The sequence below is a fragment of the Copadichromis virginalis genome, linkage group LG11, assembly GCF_057382275.1.
Source record: "Copadichromis virginalis isolate Kocher_CV1m ecotype Utaka linkage group LG11, C_Virginalis_male_GT1.1, whole genome shotgun sequence".
Classification (NCBI taxonomy): Eukaryota; Metazoa; Chordata; class Actinopteri; order Cichliformes; family Cichlidae; genus Copadichromis; species Copadichromis virginalis.
Window position 1 is genome coordinate 35,251,185 of NC_140628.1, and position 18,065 is coordinate 35,269,249.

General features: G+C 45.5%; 1 protein-coding gene across 1 annotated transcript in view; it reads left to right on the top strand.

Moving 5' to 3' along the window:
• Positions 1-18,065, top strand: part of thsd7ab (thrombospondin, type I, domain containing 7Ab) — a 226,762-nt gene that overhangs the window by 157,943 nt on the left and 50,754 nt on the right. Inside the window, exons 15-19 of the mRNA XM_085472186.1 lie at positions 7,547-7,725; positions 8,334-8,339; positions 8,803-8,936; positions 10,434-10,587; positions 11,952-12,093. Of these exons, the coding sequence (XP_085328312.1) occupies positions 7,547-7,725; positions 8,334-8,339; positions 8,803-8,936; positions 10,434-10,587; positions 11,952-12,093 (615 nt within the window). The remainder of the gene's footprint in view (positions 1-7,546; positions 7,726-8,333; positions 8,340-8,802; positions 8,937-10,433; positions 10,588-11,951; positions 12,094-18,065) is intronic.

An 18,065-nucleotide genomic window follows, 5' to 3' on the forward strand; every position in this document is an offset into this window, starting at 1 on the left:
TATTTATGCCAGCATTTGCATCGCATCAAAAACCAAATAATGCCATACCCAGATTTCTCCCGTCCACATAAGCTTTGTTTCAGGTCCATTTTTAGCACTTGCAGCTAATTATTTAATAACATTTTTCTAGCATGCACCACTGGAAATATAACCTCATAAATCCTACAATATTTATCAATCAACAAAAATCATATTAATTCAACTTTTATTCCAGATTGTTCTCCTGGTGCTACTAGTGAGACCCACCCAACCATTCAAGAGCTTTCAATACATATTATTATACTATAATCAATATCATATATTTATAACGATGCATTTAAGAGGACAAAACTGTTTTCCCTGAAAAAAGGGCATCTGTTCCCTTTTGTTCCCTCTGTAATTTCTGCCCATGGTTTCACTGATATCACAGCAGTCTTTGAGGGTGTAGGCCAGTCAAATTTCAGAGGTGATGGTTGTGTCATGGTCTCCACTCCTCGTCAGCTGACAGCCGTCAGGTGTTTTGTTTTTGTTTACCTTTCTCTCTCACCTCTGCTCTCCCTTTCTCTCTCGCCCTCTTCCATTCTCTCTTTCTCCTGCCGGGGCGGAGCTCAGTATGGGCTCCTGCCCCTGGCCTACGCACCTGGAGGTGATCAGCACATCTGTCGCTGATCATGAAAGATTGGAACCCTTCTTAAGAGGGCGAGTCTGCTCTACTCGTCGCTGGATCGTTGAGTCATCAGCGTCAGTCGTCCTGTATTTTGTAAAGTCAGTTTATGAGCATGTCTGAACCAGGAGACTAATGGTTTTTTTCTGCCTGTGCATAGATTGCCTCTGGACTTGTTCTTCCCCTGTGCCTGGCGACTGAACGGGAGCAAGAGAGATAAAGGAGAGGAGATGTGCTAGGACTGAATGGAAACTTTCCCTTCCTGGACTCCTGCCTCTTTCACTCCTGGACCCTGGAACCCCGGCCCCTTTTTTCCTTTGACACTATTATGTGTATATATGAATTCCACTGTAGGAGACACTGTAAATAAATGCACCTTTTGAAGACACTAGTGGTCTGCGCGTGAGTCCGATCTACGAAACTTGACAGAACGATCCAGCCACAACATGGACTCAGCAGATCAGAATACCATCGGTCAGGCACTGGCTGCCCAAGAAGCGGCGCTGACTCGCCACGAACAAATGTTACATCAGCTGCGAGGTGAGATCGCTGCACTAACTCAAGCTGTTTCCGGTTTGACTACGCCAGGGGGAGTACAGCCAGGGACCTCCCAGCCGGCTCGCCCTGCCTAGCAGGAGACACTCGCGGCGGCTACGGCCGGTCCCTCATCGGCAGCCACCCCATCCTCTGACGGTCCTCTGCCTTCGCCTGAGCCCTTTTCAGGGGAGACAGAGAAGTGCTCTGGCTTTCTGGCCCAGTGTTCATTGATTTTCCGCGAACAGCGGCGTTTTCATAACAATGACGGGGCAAAGATTGCGTTCTTGGTACAGATGCTTCGTGACCGGGCTTTGAAATGGGCCCAGGTCGTGTTAAACTCCAACCCGGAGATCTCTTTTGAGAGGTTTGTGATTAACTTTAAGACTGTGTTTAATCAGGGCTCTGGAGTCGAGGCTGCGGCGCTCCGCCTCCTTAACTTTAAGCAAGGTAAGCGGAGTATGGCAGATTATTCAATCGATTTTTGGATTTTGACAGAAGAAACCGGCTGGGGACCGGATGCGCTCAGGAGCACATTGTTAAATAACATCCGGGAAGATCTGAAAGATGAATTGATTATGCGGGACCTACCCACTGCTTTTGACGAATTGATGTCGTTATGTATTAAGGTGGATGAGCGGCTACGAGCTCGTCGGCAAGCACGGAACTCCAGTTCCCAGGAGGCCGCAGGGCCGCGATGGGCGGAGGCTTCGGCCGATTACCGGTCCTCCATCAGGGGGCGCCGACGGAGAGGTACAGCCCATGCAAATCGGCAGCTCTCACCTAACTGCTGCAGAACGTCAGCGACGCATCACGGCCGGTGAGTGTCTGTATTGTGGTAATAAGGGACACATGATTGCCTCCTGTCCGTCGCGAGCAAAAGGCTGCGCCCGCCAGTGATGGTAGGAGTACTGGTGGGCGGTTTGAATCAGGATAAATCTCCTCCACGTTTAGCCCTGCCGGCTAAGCTTCTGGTCCATTCCGAGTGTCATTCACTTTCTGTGCTTATTGATTCTGGAGCAGAACAAAATTTCATTGACTCTGAACTAGCTAAACGACTCTGTGTGACTGTGGAGTCACTACCCCACGCCTTACGCGTCACGGCTTTATCAGGGCAGCGCCTCCCCGACATCACACACATCACTGAACCGCTCACCCTCACACTGTCTGGCAATCATTCGGAGGAGATTAGTTTTTTTTGTTTTTCACTCCACTCAGACGCCGTTAGTTCTCGGTCATCCCTGGCTCCAGCAACACAACCCCACGATTAATTGGCAGAAAGGAGGCATTACGGGCTGGGGAGAGGAGTGTCATATGACTTGCCTTAAGGCTGCCGTACCTCCTAACAAATCTGTCACCGGCCCAGAGCCACCGCGGTCTTCCGACTTAGCAGATGTGCCGTCTGCTTACCACGATCTCGCTGAGGTGTTTCGGAAGGACCGAGCCCAGTCGCTGCCACCCCATCGGCCCTATAACTGCGCCATAGACCTGCTGCCGGGAGCTCCCTTACCAACCAGCCGCCTCTATAGCCTCTCGCTGCCGGAACGGGAGGCTATGGAGAAATACATAACTGAATCTCTCGCTGCCGGCATTATCCGGGCCTCTTCCTCACCCGTCGCAGCAGGTTTCTTCTTTGTGGAAAAGAAGGATAAGACCCTCTGACCCTGTATTGACTTTCGGGGACTCAATAACATTACGGTCAAGAATAAATATCCACTGCCCCTGCTCACCTCCGCTTTCGAACTTCTCCAGGGCGCAGTCATTTTCAGCAAGCTGGACTTGAGAAACGCTTACCACCTGGTCCGGATTCGGGATGGCGATGAATGGAAGACGGCGTTTAATACCCACCTTGGACATTTTGAGTATCTGGTCATGCCGTTCGGCCTCACTAACGCACCTGCAGTATTCCAGGCTCTGGTCAATGATGTTCTAAGGGACTTTATTAACCGATTTGTGTTTGTCTATCTAGACGACATTCTGATCTTCTCTTCCTCCCAGGCGGAACACGAGACCCAGGTCCGGCTGGTGCTGCAACGCCTTCTGGAGAACCGGCTGTTCGTCAAAAGCGAGAAATGTGAGTTTCATGTGCCCTCGGTTGCCTTCCTAGGGTACATAATCGAGCGGTGAGATCTTCGACCCGACCCTTTGAAAGTCAAGGCTGTTGTGAACTGGCCAGAACCAAACAACCGTCGCCAGTTGCAACGCTTCCTTGGCTTCGCTAACTTCTACAGGAGATTCATACGGGACTTTAGCAGGATTGCCTTACCATTAACTCAGTTAACCTCTCCCAAGCTTGCTTTTCAGTGGAGTGACGCTGTCCAATCAGCCTTTCAGGAGCTCAAGAAACGGTTTGCTTCAGCGCCCATCCTGGTCCAACCTGATACCACTCTTCAGTTCGTGGTAGAGGTCGACGCATCCGACTCAGGGGTGGGAGCCGTCCTTTCCCAACAGAGGGAAGGTAAGATGCACCCTTGTGCCTATTTTTCCCGTCGTCTCACCCCTGCAGAACGTAACTACGACGTGGGCGATCGGGAGCTCTTGGCGATTAAGCTCGCCCTGGAAGAATGGCGGCATTGGCTGGAAGGCACCACTCAACCCTTCGTGGTCTGGACCGATCACAAAAATCTAGCCTACCTTCAAACGGCGAAACGTCTCAACGCTCGACAGGCCAGATGGGCCCTGTTTTTCACCCGTTTTCACTTCTCAATCACCTACAGACCCGGTTCCCGAAATGTCAAGCCGGACGCTCTCTCCCGTCAGTTTTCCGCTGCTGACGAAAAGGCGGATCCGGATTCCATTCTGCCGGCAACCTGTACTATTGGGGTCATCACCTGGGAGATCGAGGCGGCCATCCGGGCGGCTCAGATAGCCGAACCGGATCCGGGAGGGGGGCCCGTCCACCGACTCTATGTTCCGCGCTCTGTCAGATCCCAGGTTCTGCAATGGGCTCACACGGCCCGGTTCTCATGCCACCCAGGGATACATCGCACCGTCAAGTTTCTCCAGCGGTACTTCTGGTGGCCCTCACTCACCCAAGATACTCGGGAATACATCACTGCTTGTACGGTCTGTGCCCGAAACAAACCATCGAACCAACCCCCGGCGGGTCAGCTCCATCCGTTATCCACTCCTTCCAGGCCATGGTCTCACATAGCACTGGACTTCATCACCGGGTTACCTCCATCAGCAGGTAACACTGTCATTCTCACCATAATCGATCGTTTCTCTAAAGTGGCTCATTTCATTGCTCTGCCTAAGCTTCCCACAGCTCTAGAGACTGCACGCCTACTCGCCACTCACGTCTTCCGCCTGCATGGGATCCCGGAAGACATAGTGTCCGACAGAGGGCCTCAATTTACTTCTCGGGTCTGGAAAGAGTTCTGCAACTCCCTGGGCGCAAAGGTCAGTCTATCCTCGGGTTATCATCCTCAGAGCAACGGCCAATCCGAGCGGGTCAACCAAGAACTGGAGACCGCCCTGCGCTGCGTCACCTCCACCAATCAAACCATCTGGAGTGAGGAGTTGCCGTGGATCGAGTACGCCCATAACAGCTTGACGGCCTCTGCCACCGGCCGGTCTCCATTCGAAGCTTCCTTGGGATATCAGCCTCCTCTTTTTCCTGCTGTGGAAGGTGAGCACTTTGTACCCTCCGTCCAGGCTCATCTGCGCAGGTGTCACAGAGTTTGGCGGGCAACTCAAGCGGCCCTACTGCGCACGAAGGAGAACAACAAACGCATCGCAGACCGGCACCGGACTCCAGCACCCGAATACTCTGTCGGCCAGAAGGTATGGCTTTCTACCCGCTTTGTTCCGGTCAGGACTGAATCTAAGAAACTTACACCCACCTTCATTGGCCCTTTTGAAATCTCCGCCTTGGTCAATCCTGTCTCTGTGAAGTTAAAACTCCCTCGCAATATGAGAATCCATGATGTTTTCCATGTTTCACAACTCAAACCTGTCCGGTCTAGTCCTCTGTGCCCTCCTTCCAGGCCCCCTCCTCCCGCCCGGCTCGTGGATGGCTTGCCGGCCTACTCCATCACTCGCATCATGGACTCTCGGCGCCGTGGGCGTGGCTGTCAGTATCTGGTTGACTGGGAGGGTTATGGCGTGGAGGAGCGCTCCTGGGTCCCTCGGGCGGCCGTTCTGGATGTGCCCATGCTCCGGGAGTTTCACCGCCTGCATCCGGACAAGCCTGGTGGGTCGCCGGGGGGCTCCCGTTGAGGGGGGGGGTACTGTCATGGTCTCCGCTCCTCGTCAGCTGACAGCCGTCAGGTGTTTTGTTTTTGTTTACCTTTCTCTCTCACCTCTGCTCTCCCTTTCTCTCTCGCCCTCTTCCATTCTCTCTTTCTCCTGCCGGGGCGGAGCTCAGTATGGGCTCCTGCCCCTGGCCTACGCACCTGGAGGTGATCAGCACATCTGTCGCTGATCATGAAAGATTGGAACCCTTCTTAAGAGGGCGAGTCTGCTCTACTCGTCGCTGGATCGTTGAGTCATCAGCGTCAGTCGTCCTGTATTTTGTAAAGTCAGTTTATGAGCATGTCTGAACCAGGAGACTAATGGTTTTTTTCTGCCTGTGCATAGATTGCCTCTGGACTTGTTCTTCCCCTGTGCCTGGCGACTGAACGGGAGCAAGAGAGATAAAGGAGAGGAGATGTGCTAGGACTGAATGGAAACTTTCCCTTCCTGGACTCCTGCCTCTTTCACTCCTGGACCCTGGAACCCCGGCCCCTTTTTTCCTTTGACACTATTATGTGTATATATGAATTCCACTGTAGGAGACACTGTAAATAAATGCACCTTTTGAAGACACTAGTGGTCTGCGCGTGAGTCCGATCTACGAAACTTGACAGGTTGTGATTGTCCTTTTAACTATGGCTCTGCCCATCAGAGATACTTAAATATAAACCTCTGCAGTGTTTTGGTGCCCTAAACATATAAATGTATTACTCAGACTAGGCTCAGTCTTCTTACCAGCACATGGTCACACCACCAGACCGCTCTGCCTGAGCTGAGCTGTGTTAGCCTAAACTTTAGCTTGAGCTTTGAGACTGAGACATTGTTTGCTCAGTTGTTGGACCAATACAGAAAATCTGACAGAATGGAGAATTACTAACAGCACAGAGATCCCACAGAGCTCAGTGGTCAGGTGTTGTTGTACCCGGCAGCTCAGTATGTCAGTGTGAAGCGCGAAGGGAACAGCAAGACTTTTCCCAGGTTAGAAAAAGTGAGAAAACGACTCCACTTGACAACATTGATTTGTGAGGAGTGATTGGCCTGTGTGGGATTCCTCTTGAATCGTGGGAAGTGTGTTCTCAGCAAGCCCATCATCAGCGTAGCACCACATGTCTCACTGAAAATAAAAGCAGCCTGGAGAAGCTCACATTAGAAACAGGAAGGGCTTAAGCAGCTGGTGAGACAGTCCACTTTACCAGCTCATTCACCTCATTGATTTTCTTAATCAAAGGGTAAACTGATTTGCAGACCAGTGCTGTTGCATAAGCCTACAAAATGTACTTGATGCACTAAACAGACTGTTTCTGATCAAGGAAAAGAAATCTGTAGAGAAAGTTTCAATACACAAAGCCAGGAGTGTAGAAATATTTCATCATATTTGACTGAAACTTGACCTCTGTGTAGAGGTCAAGACAGAGGAGATCACAACTGAGATGTAGAAAAATCCAAAAAAGCACCACCCTGCTGATGGTGTCAAGACTCTGTGAGCTGTGGGAAGATGGACTGAAATAACGAAGCGTCCTGCCAGGCCCTACTGTACCTCTGCTTTGGGAGATATTTTTTCCACTTGTCAGTAATAGAGCAAAAAATGAGGCCTTTGAATATGGACCCTGTTTTTATTCCACTTGGCTGAAAATCAATAAATGCATTTAGATTAGTTTGTAAAGTATTGGTTAATAGTTTACAGGGCTTTTACACCTTTTAAATAAAATTGAAATGTTAGACAGAAAAAAAAATGGAACTGCACTAGATGAAGAAAACAACGGGTTCAACAACCAGGACGCTGGGTATTTTTCTCTAAAGCAGTCATTTCCAACCTGTGAGGCTTAGATCCTGCTGGTGGGAGGCAGAAAGAACAAAGGTTTTTATTTCAAAGCAAATTTCTTGTGAATCAATTTTCGGGTGAATGCTTTTTCCTCATGAAATAATTAGTAAGAGATGATACTGTGCGCTCCAATAATTTATTGAAAATGCATGAAAAAGCAGCACAGCGGTGTTTTGGATTTTCTTCTGATGTCTGTAGCTAACTCTAAGGTCACAGTGTTCATCCATTTAAGTTTACAGGTCACAAACCTTAGAGTAGAATCTGCGCTATAAAAAATACAACAAAAACGCCTGTTTTTCACCTCCTTTCAGGTTATATTGAAGAGGCGTGCATCATCCCCTGCCCTTCAGACTGTAAACTCAGTGAATGGTCCAACTGGTCACGCTGCAGCAAGTCCTGTGGGAGCGGAGTCAAAGTTCGCTCCAAATGGCTTCGGGAGAAGCCTTACAACGGAGGTCGGCCGTGTCCTAAACTGGACCACATCAACCAGGTACTGACAGCCAAACTAATCTACGTGCTAAGACATGCGAGCTGGTGGCTGAGCAGGAGATTAAAGTCAAAACTGAAGCTCTTTTCAGCTCACCATTGTTTAATATTTATGAGCTGAGCTACAATATGTCTGTAGTTATTACAAGTATGCTGCACATTATACATATCCAGCACTAGAGAGAAAGAAATAAATTAATTATTTATGACAATAAACTTGAGTCTGCAGAGCTTTCTCTTACCTTCCACTCATTATTGCTGCAGTCATTTTTTTCTGAGCAGCGACACTGCAAAAAGCAACGGGTGCTATAAATGGATCCCATCCACTGAATTAATGCCCCCAAATGTGCCAGTTGATTCCTTAAGGTTCTCTGATTTGCTCAAATGAAATGCTTTCCAGGCCTTAGAGTATCAGCAAGTACGCCTGGCAGTGTGTGTGAATCTGCTAAGTTCACACAGGTGTTTATGCCACAGGCTTTTCTGATTATGAACTCTTGAATGTTGCATTAATCATAGGTTTTGCACTGTATGAACAGTTGGCATCTGCTCATTAATCCATCTGTCTCCTTTTAATCCAACCCGATGCTCGCTGGATGTGACTCATTGCTACAGGCCCAGGTAAGAGTTGCTCTCCTCAGATAATTGCAATGTACTCACAGTGTCACCAGTGTCAGTAGGTCACTGACAGATAAATGTACACACTCACAATGTCATGAATGTAGCTAAACAAGGTCCTATAGGAGACTTGAGTTTTATTTATGCAGACATTTCTCAGTGGCAAAGCTTCTCTGGGGGCAGAAATAATCTCGTTGGCTGAGTTAAACCTCAGAGAGCTGAGCTAAAGAATCACAGTGTATTAGGCAAACCTTAACTGACAAACTTGCATGGCTAAGATGAAATATTAAAAAATAAATATATTTGTAGAGGCGACTTTTTTCATTTTGACCACGAGGATCATATTTGTTAGCTAAGCAAGCCTCTGAGACTTTGCCTGCAGCAAAAAAGTTTAGAAAAGAAACTGCAATCTGCTACATTTGATTTGCTGCTCTATCAACTTCAGAGTGTTTGTTATTTTTCTCAGGTGTATGAGGTGGTGCCGTGTCAAAGTGACTGCAAACAGTACGTGTGGGTGGCCGAGCCGTGGAGTGTGTGGAAAGTCAGCAACGTGGATTTGAAAGAAAACTGTGGAGAAGGTGTCCAGACCAGAAGAGTCAGGTATTTGTCAGATTGCCTGCCATTGTGGCTTTGCTTATTTGTTTTCAGTGTTTACCAAAAATTTTTTATTGTAATTGAGCATGGCATTTATTCAGGCAGGCCACAAAGTTAAGCTCAGCCTCAATCCTGGCAGATCAGCAGATATCAGCTGCAGCCAGCATTAACTGATGACTCAGCTGTTTGTGCTTCACAGCAAATCTCATACAGGGTTTTTTATTTAAGCCACACTGGGGTGGCTACAGTTGCTATGCAAGCCACTTTGCAGCCCACAAACTTTCCAGCTCCTCCTTTCATTCTATGCCTGACTTATTCAGTGTGTTATATGTTGTCACTGATGCTCTGTTCCATATGAGGCTCTCATTACTTATGCAAAGCTTAATGCAGGGGTGTCCAACTCCAGTCCTCGAGAGCTACTGTCCTGCAGCTTTTAGATGCATCCTTACTCCAATATAGCTGAATCAAATGGTTGGATTACCTCTTCAGCATGCCATCAAGTTTGACAAAGGCCTGATAATAAGCCATTCATTTGATTCAAGTGTGTCGGAACAAAGATGCATCCAAAAGCTGCAGGACGGTAGCTCTCGAGGACTGGAGTTGGACATAATGATAGCATAGAGGCCCCACACAACCATAACACCTGTTAAAATCATTGCAGATTTAAATAATCTTATTTTTACTGACTGAATTTTATTTGGTGTCTTTTAGAGTTGAAATAATTACAACCCCACTACAGTTTTAAAATGTGACAAATTGATTCTGCTCTTCTTAATTCAGTTATTCAATAATTGGTGTTCCTATGGCACACCATTAAAGTACACAAACATATGCACATTTTCTGTTTTTGGAAAATCATTATCTGGTACTGATCAGCTGATGAAGTAGATTGAATTACTCAAAACAAAAACATCTTAAAAACAGTGGATTGAAACACACATACATGGGAGCAACTCTGCTTGAAAAGATATCAACATATACAGTCCTGATAATAACCAACCTGGCATCTTAGCATGATTGTTGGTGGTCCATTAAGCTGCTAGAGCGGCTAATGTACAGTCAGAGTGAGTAAAAATGCTAATGACCTCAGCTGAGTTGTCCCTCCTTAGAGCAGGGGAAATTAATACTGTAAATGGCCGACTGGGGTGTAACGAGCTGCAATTTAAATAAAATATTCTGACTGAGGTCGTTGAGGAAATCCAGGTTCTGGTTTAATTGAAAAAACAATTTACTTTTTACTTATTGTAAAAAATGTTTTTGTTAAAACTTACAATAAAAGTTAAAATAAAGGTGAAACTAGACTTTTTTTATAGACCTGACCTCACCTACTCTGGGGGATCCACCCTGCCGTGTGAGAAGCACATAGGTTGTCAGGTACTTCATGTACCTGTCAGCTCCCTGTCCAGTTAAAACACACTGTCTGACTATTTCTTTCTTTGCACCACAACAGCAGAATTGCTAAAACAAGGTCAAACTCTGGGTGTTCCTTGCCCGATCCCACAGGTGCATGCTCAACACAATTGACGGCCCATCTGAGCCCGTCGAGGACTACCTGTGCGACCCGGAGGAGATGCCCTTGGGGGCCAGGGAAAGCCGGCTGCCCTGCCCTGAGGACTGTGTCCTCAGCGACTGGGGACCCTGGAGTCGCTGCACCCTGGTGAGAGCTGAACCCACATCAGAAAGCAGCAGCTCAGCTGTCTGGCACAGAGCAGATATGGCAGGGTCAGATTTCTGTAAAAGTCCACTGATATGATTTTCTTGTTGGAAAAAATTTTCTGAGGTTCAGGAATTCAAAGCGTGGCTGTACTGTATCATTGTGAGCAGTGTGTGAATCTTTGTCAACAGGTTATTTCTCATCCACCAAGGAGGAATAAAAGAGATATATGAACTGGGAAGAAGGAGAAAAATGGCTTATATATCACCTATATTACACTGCACTCACTGTGCATTCAGCAGGGAGGGAACATGATTTATGATAAAGATTCAGGAGCATGTAGAGCCACACACACACACACCTGGATATATTTCAGCAGTAATGTAGCAGCAAACATAAAAGCTGAGGCTAAAAATATTGCAGCTAATTTGTGAACATGATTTGGCAGACAACCAAAAATAGTCTTACACAAGACCACAAATTCAGTTTGTAAAAAATTACTTCACTGTAAAAAAGTTATGGTAAATTAAATATAACTGATATTGGTCTACAGCTGAGACAGTTTCCTATTCCATGGTGACTTCATATTTGTAAAAAGACAGCAGCCCCTGCAATCAGCACACACCTACAGGCTGCAGCACACACGCAATGTTCATTCTTTTTGCAAAAACTTCCAAAGGTGTCAGAACATCCTGTTCAACTCCTCCGCCCGACACCTCCGTTTGATGGTAAAAAGCCGCTTTAACTGCTCTGGTTTCACCCGCTGTTCTCACAGCAGCACCCTGGCCATTGTTAATCACACCCCATTCTCTCCCAAAGTGCTTGACGCACCATCTTCCCACAATTCCAGTCTCGACGTGGAGTCTGCAGTGGCACCAGCAGGGCCTCTCACATGTTTTATTCATCATGCCAGCAATGGAGTTATTCAAAAGGCTGTCATTTTCTCCCCCAACTCTTTTCTCTGCGAGCAATGACCGTGTAGAGTCTGGTGATTTACCATTCCAGTAGAATATCTGTTTCAGCCCTCCTGTAAACTCCTGCTGGAACAAAAACATCGAATTCCACATTTTGGGAAAGAAAGAGTCTTATTTAAAGGCATTCCTCCAGGCGTAGGAAAGCCATCGGAGAACATCTTGACATTAACATTTTAAATGAATCGCGGCCCAATAACTTCATAAATAATTCTAACACATTTAGTGCCTTCAATCATCAAAACACATGAACACCATGGCTGCAGGAACGCTATGACTTTGTTCCGGGTCAAGGATATGCCTCCATTCACTTCTTATCACTCGCTACAATATGGCCTGTTTAATCATTTATGCATTCTAATGGCTCAGGTTTTTAATGGGAAGTCTCTGTTTCAGCCCTGTACCAGAAGTAACTATCGAGTGCGGACAGCATACACCATTCGACCCCCCAGCGTAGGAAGAGAGTGTCCAGACACGACCGAAAAGGAGCCCTGCAGCCTTAACCTCAACTGTTTCAACTACTTCTACAACATCACAGGTAAAAGGAAATGTTGAAGAAGCCCAGGTTTATAGCCTAACCCACACTCATTGGTTGGTTTAAAATGGCACACTGAATCTCCCCAAAAAGGATGTACTGATATAAAAGTCAAAGGGCTTTTTTGCTGGTTATTAATAGAGAAACAATCATCAGCTAATAGCAGCTGTTTTTTTAACAATAATCAGGTGGAGAAAGAAAAGCGTCTTACAGAGACAGTTCATGGCAGGAAAGGCACAGACTCTTGGGACTATTAATGGTCTGTTGTAGTTACTGCAGTCATGTTGTGTTTGCTCCTTGAGTATTGTGATTGTACAATATGTTTTTATGGCTCAGAACAGCAGGACGCTCCACACATTGTCTTGGAGAAGGTCCTGGCTCACTTGAGCCTTCCAGACTATAAAAGCTAGCCCAGACAAACTGCTAATAGCTGTTTTTTTTCGTATCTTTTATTTAGACTCCTTCCAAGCCACATACAAAGAGCAGGTTTGTGAATTCCTGTGTCTTCCTCCCCTCACGCAGATGGCTGCCCCTCCCTGAGCCTGATGTTCTTTTTTCCCACTGTTGCCAAAACATTTGCTCATAGGGGATCATCTGATTGTTGGGGTTTACCCTGTTTTCTTAGTATTATTTTAGCGTCTTTACCTTAGAATATAAAGCGCTGAGAGGCAACTGTTGTTGTCATTTGGCGCTGTATAAATAAAATTCATGTTCATGCATGTTCAGGATTTTGGCCTGGGTGTCTCACACCAGAAGTTGCTGTGGCGATGATACATCTAACCAGTGTTAATGTTCAGTTAATATGTGAATGTTTAACAACGCCATGGTGATGTAACTGCGTGGTGGCATGGTGACGCAGGAGTTCCTTAAAATAGTAGAGATGTGCTATTAATCATCAAGTCCTTACTGTGAGAAGTAAAAAGAAGTATTCTGGACTTTTTAGGTTTGTCTGTGTTATTTCACTACATTTCCGAGTGGATGAGGATGATTAACACGGGGATTGTGGCCCCCTGGCAGTCTGCATCATCACGTATTTCCTGAAAATGGCAGCATTGCTGCTGCTTGTGTGATTTCTGGGCTGCTGTCAGTGATGTGAACCAAATCTGAACCAAATCAGTGACATGAAAATCAGCCCCTTAAATGTAAGCCTTAAAATGCAGCATCCATTTCAGATTGAGCCCCTCACGGGATGAGCGATCAATAAACAGCTCATCTATTTTCTTTTTTTCATTATCCTTATCGCTTTTGTTTCATTCTAGTAGGATAATTGCAGACCATGCGGGGTGTTATCAAAACCTTGTATAATGGCAATGTAACGTTAATAGGACTGTTTTGAGTCCAGCTCACAGCTGGTCTTCACAATGCTCGTCTCTAAAAGCCGGCTATTTATTGGTTGGTTGTTTATCTCTTTAGCGCCGGTTTGCACAGGGAGGTTGAATAGGCACACATTAAGTTTGATTTCTCTGCAGCTACAACCATTAAAGCCTGGAAGAGTACAAGTAAACCAGTTGGCTGCAGGCCACTGTGGTTAAATGCCTTGCTCAGTGGCACCTCTGTGTGTGACTGCTTAGAACAGAAAACATTTCTGATTAACTGTAAACAGAAAGATTTCCAAAATAGATTTGAGCTGGCAGCCTACCCGAGCCTCCCCCTCGAATCCTCGGGACATCACAGCTCCACCTCACATGTCACTGAGGTTATGCATTAATGTTTCATTTTGGAAACTGTAAGAAACAATTTCAATAGAAGCGAATAAAAGCAGAGTTTGGCACTCACTTAGTTTGGAAGCCCACCCTCCTGCTCCCTCTGCTCTTTGGAAGAGGTGACATATTATCCCAACTGCTGAGTTCACAGTGGCATGCAGGTATCCTGGGGTATATGTACTTAATATATGAGCAGAAATTATTATTGGGTATTCTTTTTCCATTGTTGATGCAGAGATCATCCAAGCTGCTCCTTCCTGCAACGTTTCTCTCCTTTCCTTGCTGCCTTTCTCTCTGTCTCTTACTGTCAGTCTTTCTTGTTGCGATCTCCCTATTTCCAGTCCCCAGAGTGCCACAAAGCTCCTCAGCAGAAGGAGACACAATTTCCCGAGTTGAGCTTGCAAACGAGCTCACTGCAGCTAAAAACAGCCGCTCATCGCACGGCGCTCTTCGTGAGTGATACCTCAGCCTCCCCGTTGTTGCAAGTTTTTTTCTTTTACTTCTTCTTTTTTTTAAGCAGCACTGTGGTTGTTTAAAGGCAGTGAAACCCCAAGTCTGGAATAAAATGCTGCTTTTTCCCTTCACAGAAATTATTTTCTCAGGGTGCCAAGTTCTGCTTCCTAAATCTTTGGATTTTTCTGTTCATATTCAGCTTTTAAATTCTGCTTATTTTTCAAAGGAGGCGACTCAAATCAGACCAAATGGCCACACAACGCAATTCCGCCATAAAAAGACACTAATGGCAGCCAGATTTAATAATAATGGATTGGATTTATACAGCGCTTTTCAAGGCACCCAAAGCGCTTTACAATACCACTATTCATTCACTGGTGGAGGCAGCTACAGTTGTAGCCACAGCTGCCCTGGGGCAGACTGACAGAAGCGAGGCTGCCATATCACGCCATCGGCCCCTCTGGCCAACACCAGTAGGCAAGTAGGGTAAAGTGTCTTGCCCAAGGACAGAACGACCAGGACAGAGAGCCCAGGGATCGAACCGGCGACCTTCTGGTTACAGATGCGATTCCCAACCCCCTGAGCCACGGTCGCCCAGGGGGTCCATATTTATTGGATATAAGTGAGATGTTAGAAATCTTAAATGACCTCTTTGCAGGCATCTGTTTTTAAAAGTCATCTTCAACAGCCAGAAGCTATAAAGACTCCAGAAATACAACAAAGCCACACTGATTATTTTTAAAGAGGTGGCAGAAGGAGACGAAGAATGTAATGCCACAAAGGTAATGAGCTGAAGTCAAAGTTACAGTGTGGCAAGTACAAGGCATGCGCACTGCTCTGCTGAGTCATCTGGCAGCTTAAAATGGTTCATTTATATGCTTGGCATGTGTATCCTAAAAGGTCTATGTAGTTTCTGCTCTCTGATGGCTGGGAAATTTTAGTGTGTCAGCAGTGGAGTTAGTAATTAACTTGATCGTGTCGCATTGTGTCAATACGTCATATCAAAAACTCTACCAATTAATTGATGTTTTATATAAAAATCCTTGTTCTTGTCCTTGCTGGGAGACTCTGTGTATGAGCGTACTGTATAAAAGCTTAAGGTAAGCAACTTTCAGAGAGGAATGAGACAACATAAAGCGACAATGCATTTTTGTGTGCTCCCCCATAAAAAGCCGAAGACAGACTACGGTTGTCTCTCACTGTTTGGGATTTATTCTCTCTGAAGTGTAAAGACTTTGTGACAGCTGAGGCATTCGAACACTTCTAAACAGCGTCTCCTTGTGTTTTGTCCCCTCCACATCATCCCGCTTGAACTGAAAATACATCCAAGTACAGAGGCAGAACACTTGTGAAAGGCTGGTTTCTTGTGACTTCAATGCTTCCTCCTCTTCTTTTCGCTTCTTGCTCTCATCTAAATCATGACACCCTCTCACCTGCCTTCCAGCTCTGCTCACACTCAGGGTGGTAAAATCAACAGCTGCAACCTGCTGAACGCTGGCAAATATTTGATATGTGGTAAAGTTATGTGCTCTCAAAGCAGGCAGATAACAGTTGTATTGTAAGGGTCATTTAATGCTGTAAAACACAGTGCACTTGATGCCAGGATTACCTTTTACGTGATAGCTTATTAGTGAACGCTGCTATTTAATAACTATATTAATTAAGTAAGTAAAGTAAGTAAAATTTTATTTGTATAGCACCTTTCAAGACAGAAATCACAAAGTGCTTCACAGAAAAGCTAAAACAGAAAAACAGAAATCAACCAAAAGCAAGTTTAAAAAGATAGTGGTTTCATTTAAAAAACAGCTAAAAACCTGAGTCCACAGATCTCAGGCTTAAAGGAAGGGAGTTCCAGAGTCTGGGGGCCACAGTTACAAACGCCCTATCACCTTTCGTTTTCAGCCCGTATGCTAGACGACCAGCAAGCCCTGATCACATGACCTCAGGGACCTGCTGGGGATGTAATGATGTAAAAGATCTCTGATATAGGTTGGTGCTTGTCCATGCAGAGCCCTGAATGTCAAAGTCAAAATCTTGAAGTTGGTTCTGAATTTTATGGGGAGCCAGTGCAACTGGATCAGCAGGGGTGTAACGTGGGAGTATTTAGAAGATTTGGTCAGAAGCTTTGCGGCAGCGTTCTAAACAACTTGCAAATGATCCACAGAGGCTTTACTTAAACAAGTGAACAAAGAATTGCAATAATCCAAATGAGATGAGACAAATGCATGGATGACCATTTCTAGTTCTGAGTGTGAAACAATGGGACTCAGCTTAGCAATATTTTTTAAAGGATAAAAACAGGAGCGAACCAATAAATTAGCATGAGTGTCCAAAGTCAGAGCTGAGTCAAAAGTTACACCAAGGTTCCTGATAGAAGGTTTGGCAAATGTCAACCAGTCCAAAGCAGACCCTGATATACCCACCCAATGTCTCAGCCTATCTAGCAAAATGTGATGGTCAACATGTAGCCCTCATTTACTCAATACCATTAAATAAATGGGCTTTGGGTTCTTTTTCTAGTGTACTCTCGTACGATGTTTTAAATTAACTTCTCTTTTGTTTCTGGGATCAATGAAGCTTATTCCTTAACAGTAGCACTACACGCGAAAATTAACACTAGTGTCTATAGTGCAGTAAATCATGTCATACACCATGTAAAGTAGAGCATTGCAACCCTCCTTTAATTTACCAAACAATGAAAACAAGAAAATAATAAAATGGCAGATTTCAGTATTCAGGCAAACCAAAAACACACACAGCAATTTACCCACTGTACACAGAATCTCCACACATACAGTGTAAACCACCAGTGATAAAACAATTATAGTCCCAAACTAAACCTAAAGCCGGCAGAGATAAACCCTACGTTGCAGGCCTGTATTGCTCCAGTATAAATCCAAAACGATCTCCCAACCGGAAGTTCTTCACTCAACGAGCAAAAAATAAATAAATAAACTCAGTACCTTGTGAAACGTGCAATTCCCACCAGCTTAATCCAGGTAACAAGTTGTCTTCAGCTCCGTCAGAAACACTCCGCTCTGAATGCAGTAGCACAAAGATGAGGAAGGTCCGTGATCTCCACGTGCTCCACAAGCTACCTGTTTTAGCTTCCCACGTTGCCAGAGGTACTCTGAGTGACGCGGGCACTCAGAGTGACTATCTGGGGTGTGTCCGTCGTTAACCAGTTCGGTAACGATCCTCTGCAGCTTGTTACGTTCCACAACTATAGCGAAACGGCAGCCTACAGTAGTCCTTATTAGCGAACGGCTGGGTTAGCCTCACTTTAACTTAATGCGTGCACAGCCGCAAGAAACAAAGCACACAGTCCAGCAGACTCACGCTGAAACTTTACGTGTTATGTCACTAGCTTACCGACACTGTGACTTATCTGTCCGAAAAGTCAAAACACACTTACTCTTAGTACATAAAAAACAAGCTAACTTCTCCAGATGCTCCGTGTAACTCACGCACACCTCTTCTCGCGCTCTTGTCTCTTTTTCCCTTTTCCTTCTCCACCCTGTGTTACCTTCACCGACCTTATCCCCGTAGGAAATTACAGTTCTCACAAACAATTCACAAGAAAAGAAAGATAACTTATTTTAAACAATGCAAACATGTTTTTAATAATTTTACATGAACTTTTACCTTTTTAATAAACAAGAAAATTTAAATAAATGAACTCTTTGATATTTATATTCTCAGACTTCACTTATCTTTTACTATTTATGCATCTTTTAAACCCGGGTTACACCCTCCCCCCACTAAATGTCTGGTGTCCTCAACAGACTACCAAGGAACTACAAGAACTTGGGAAGTAGG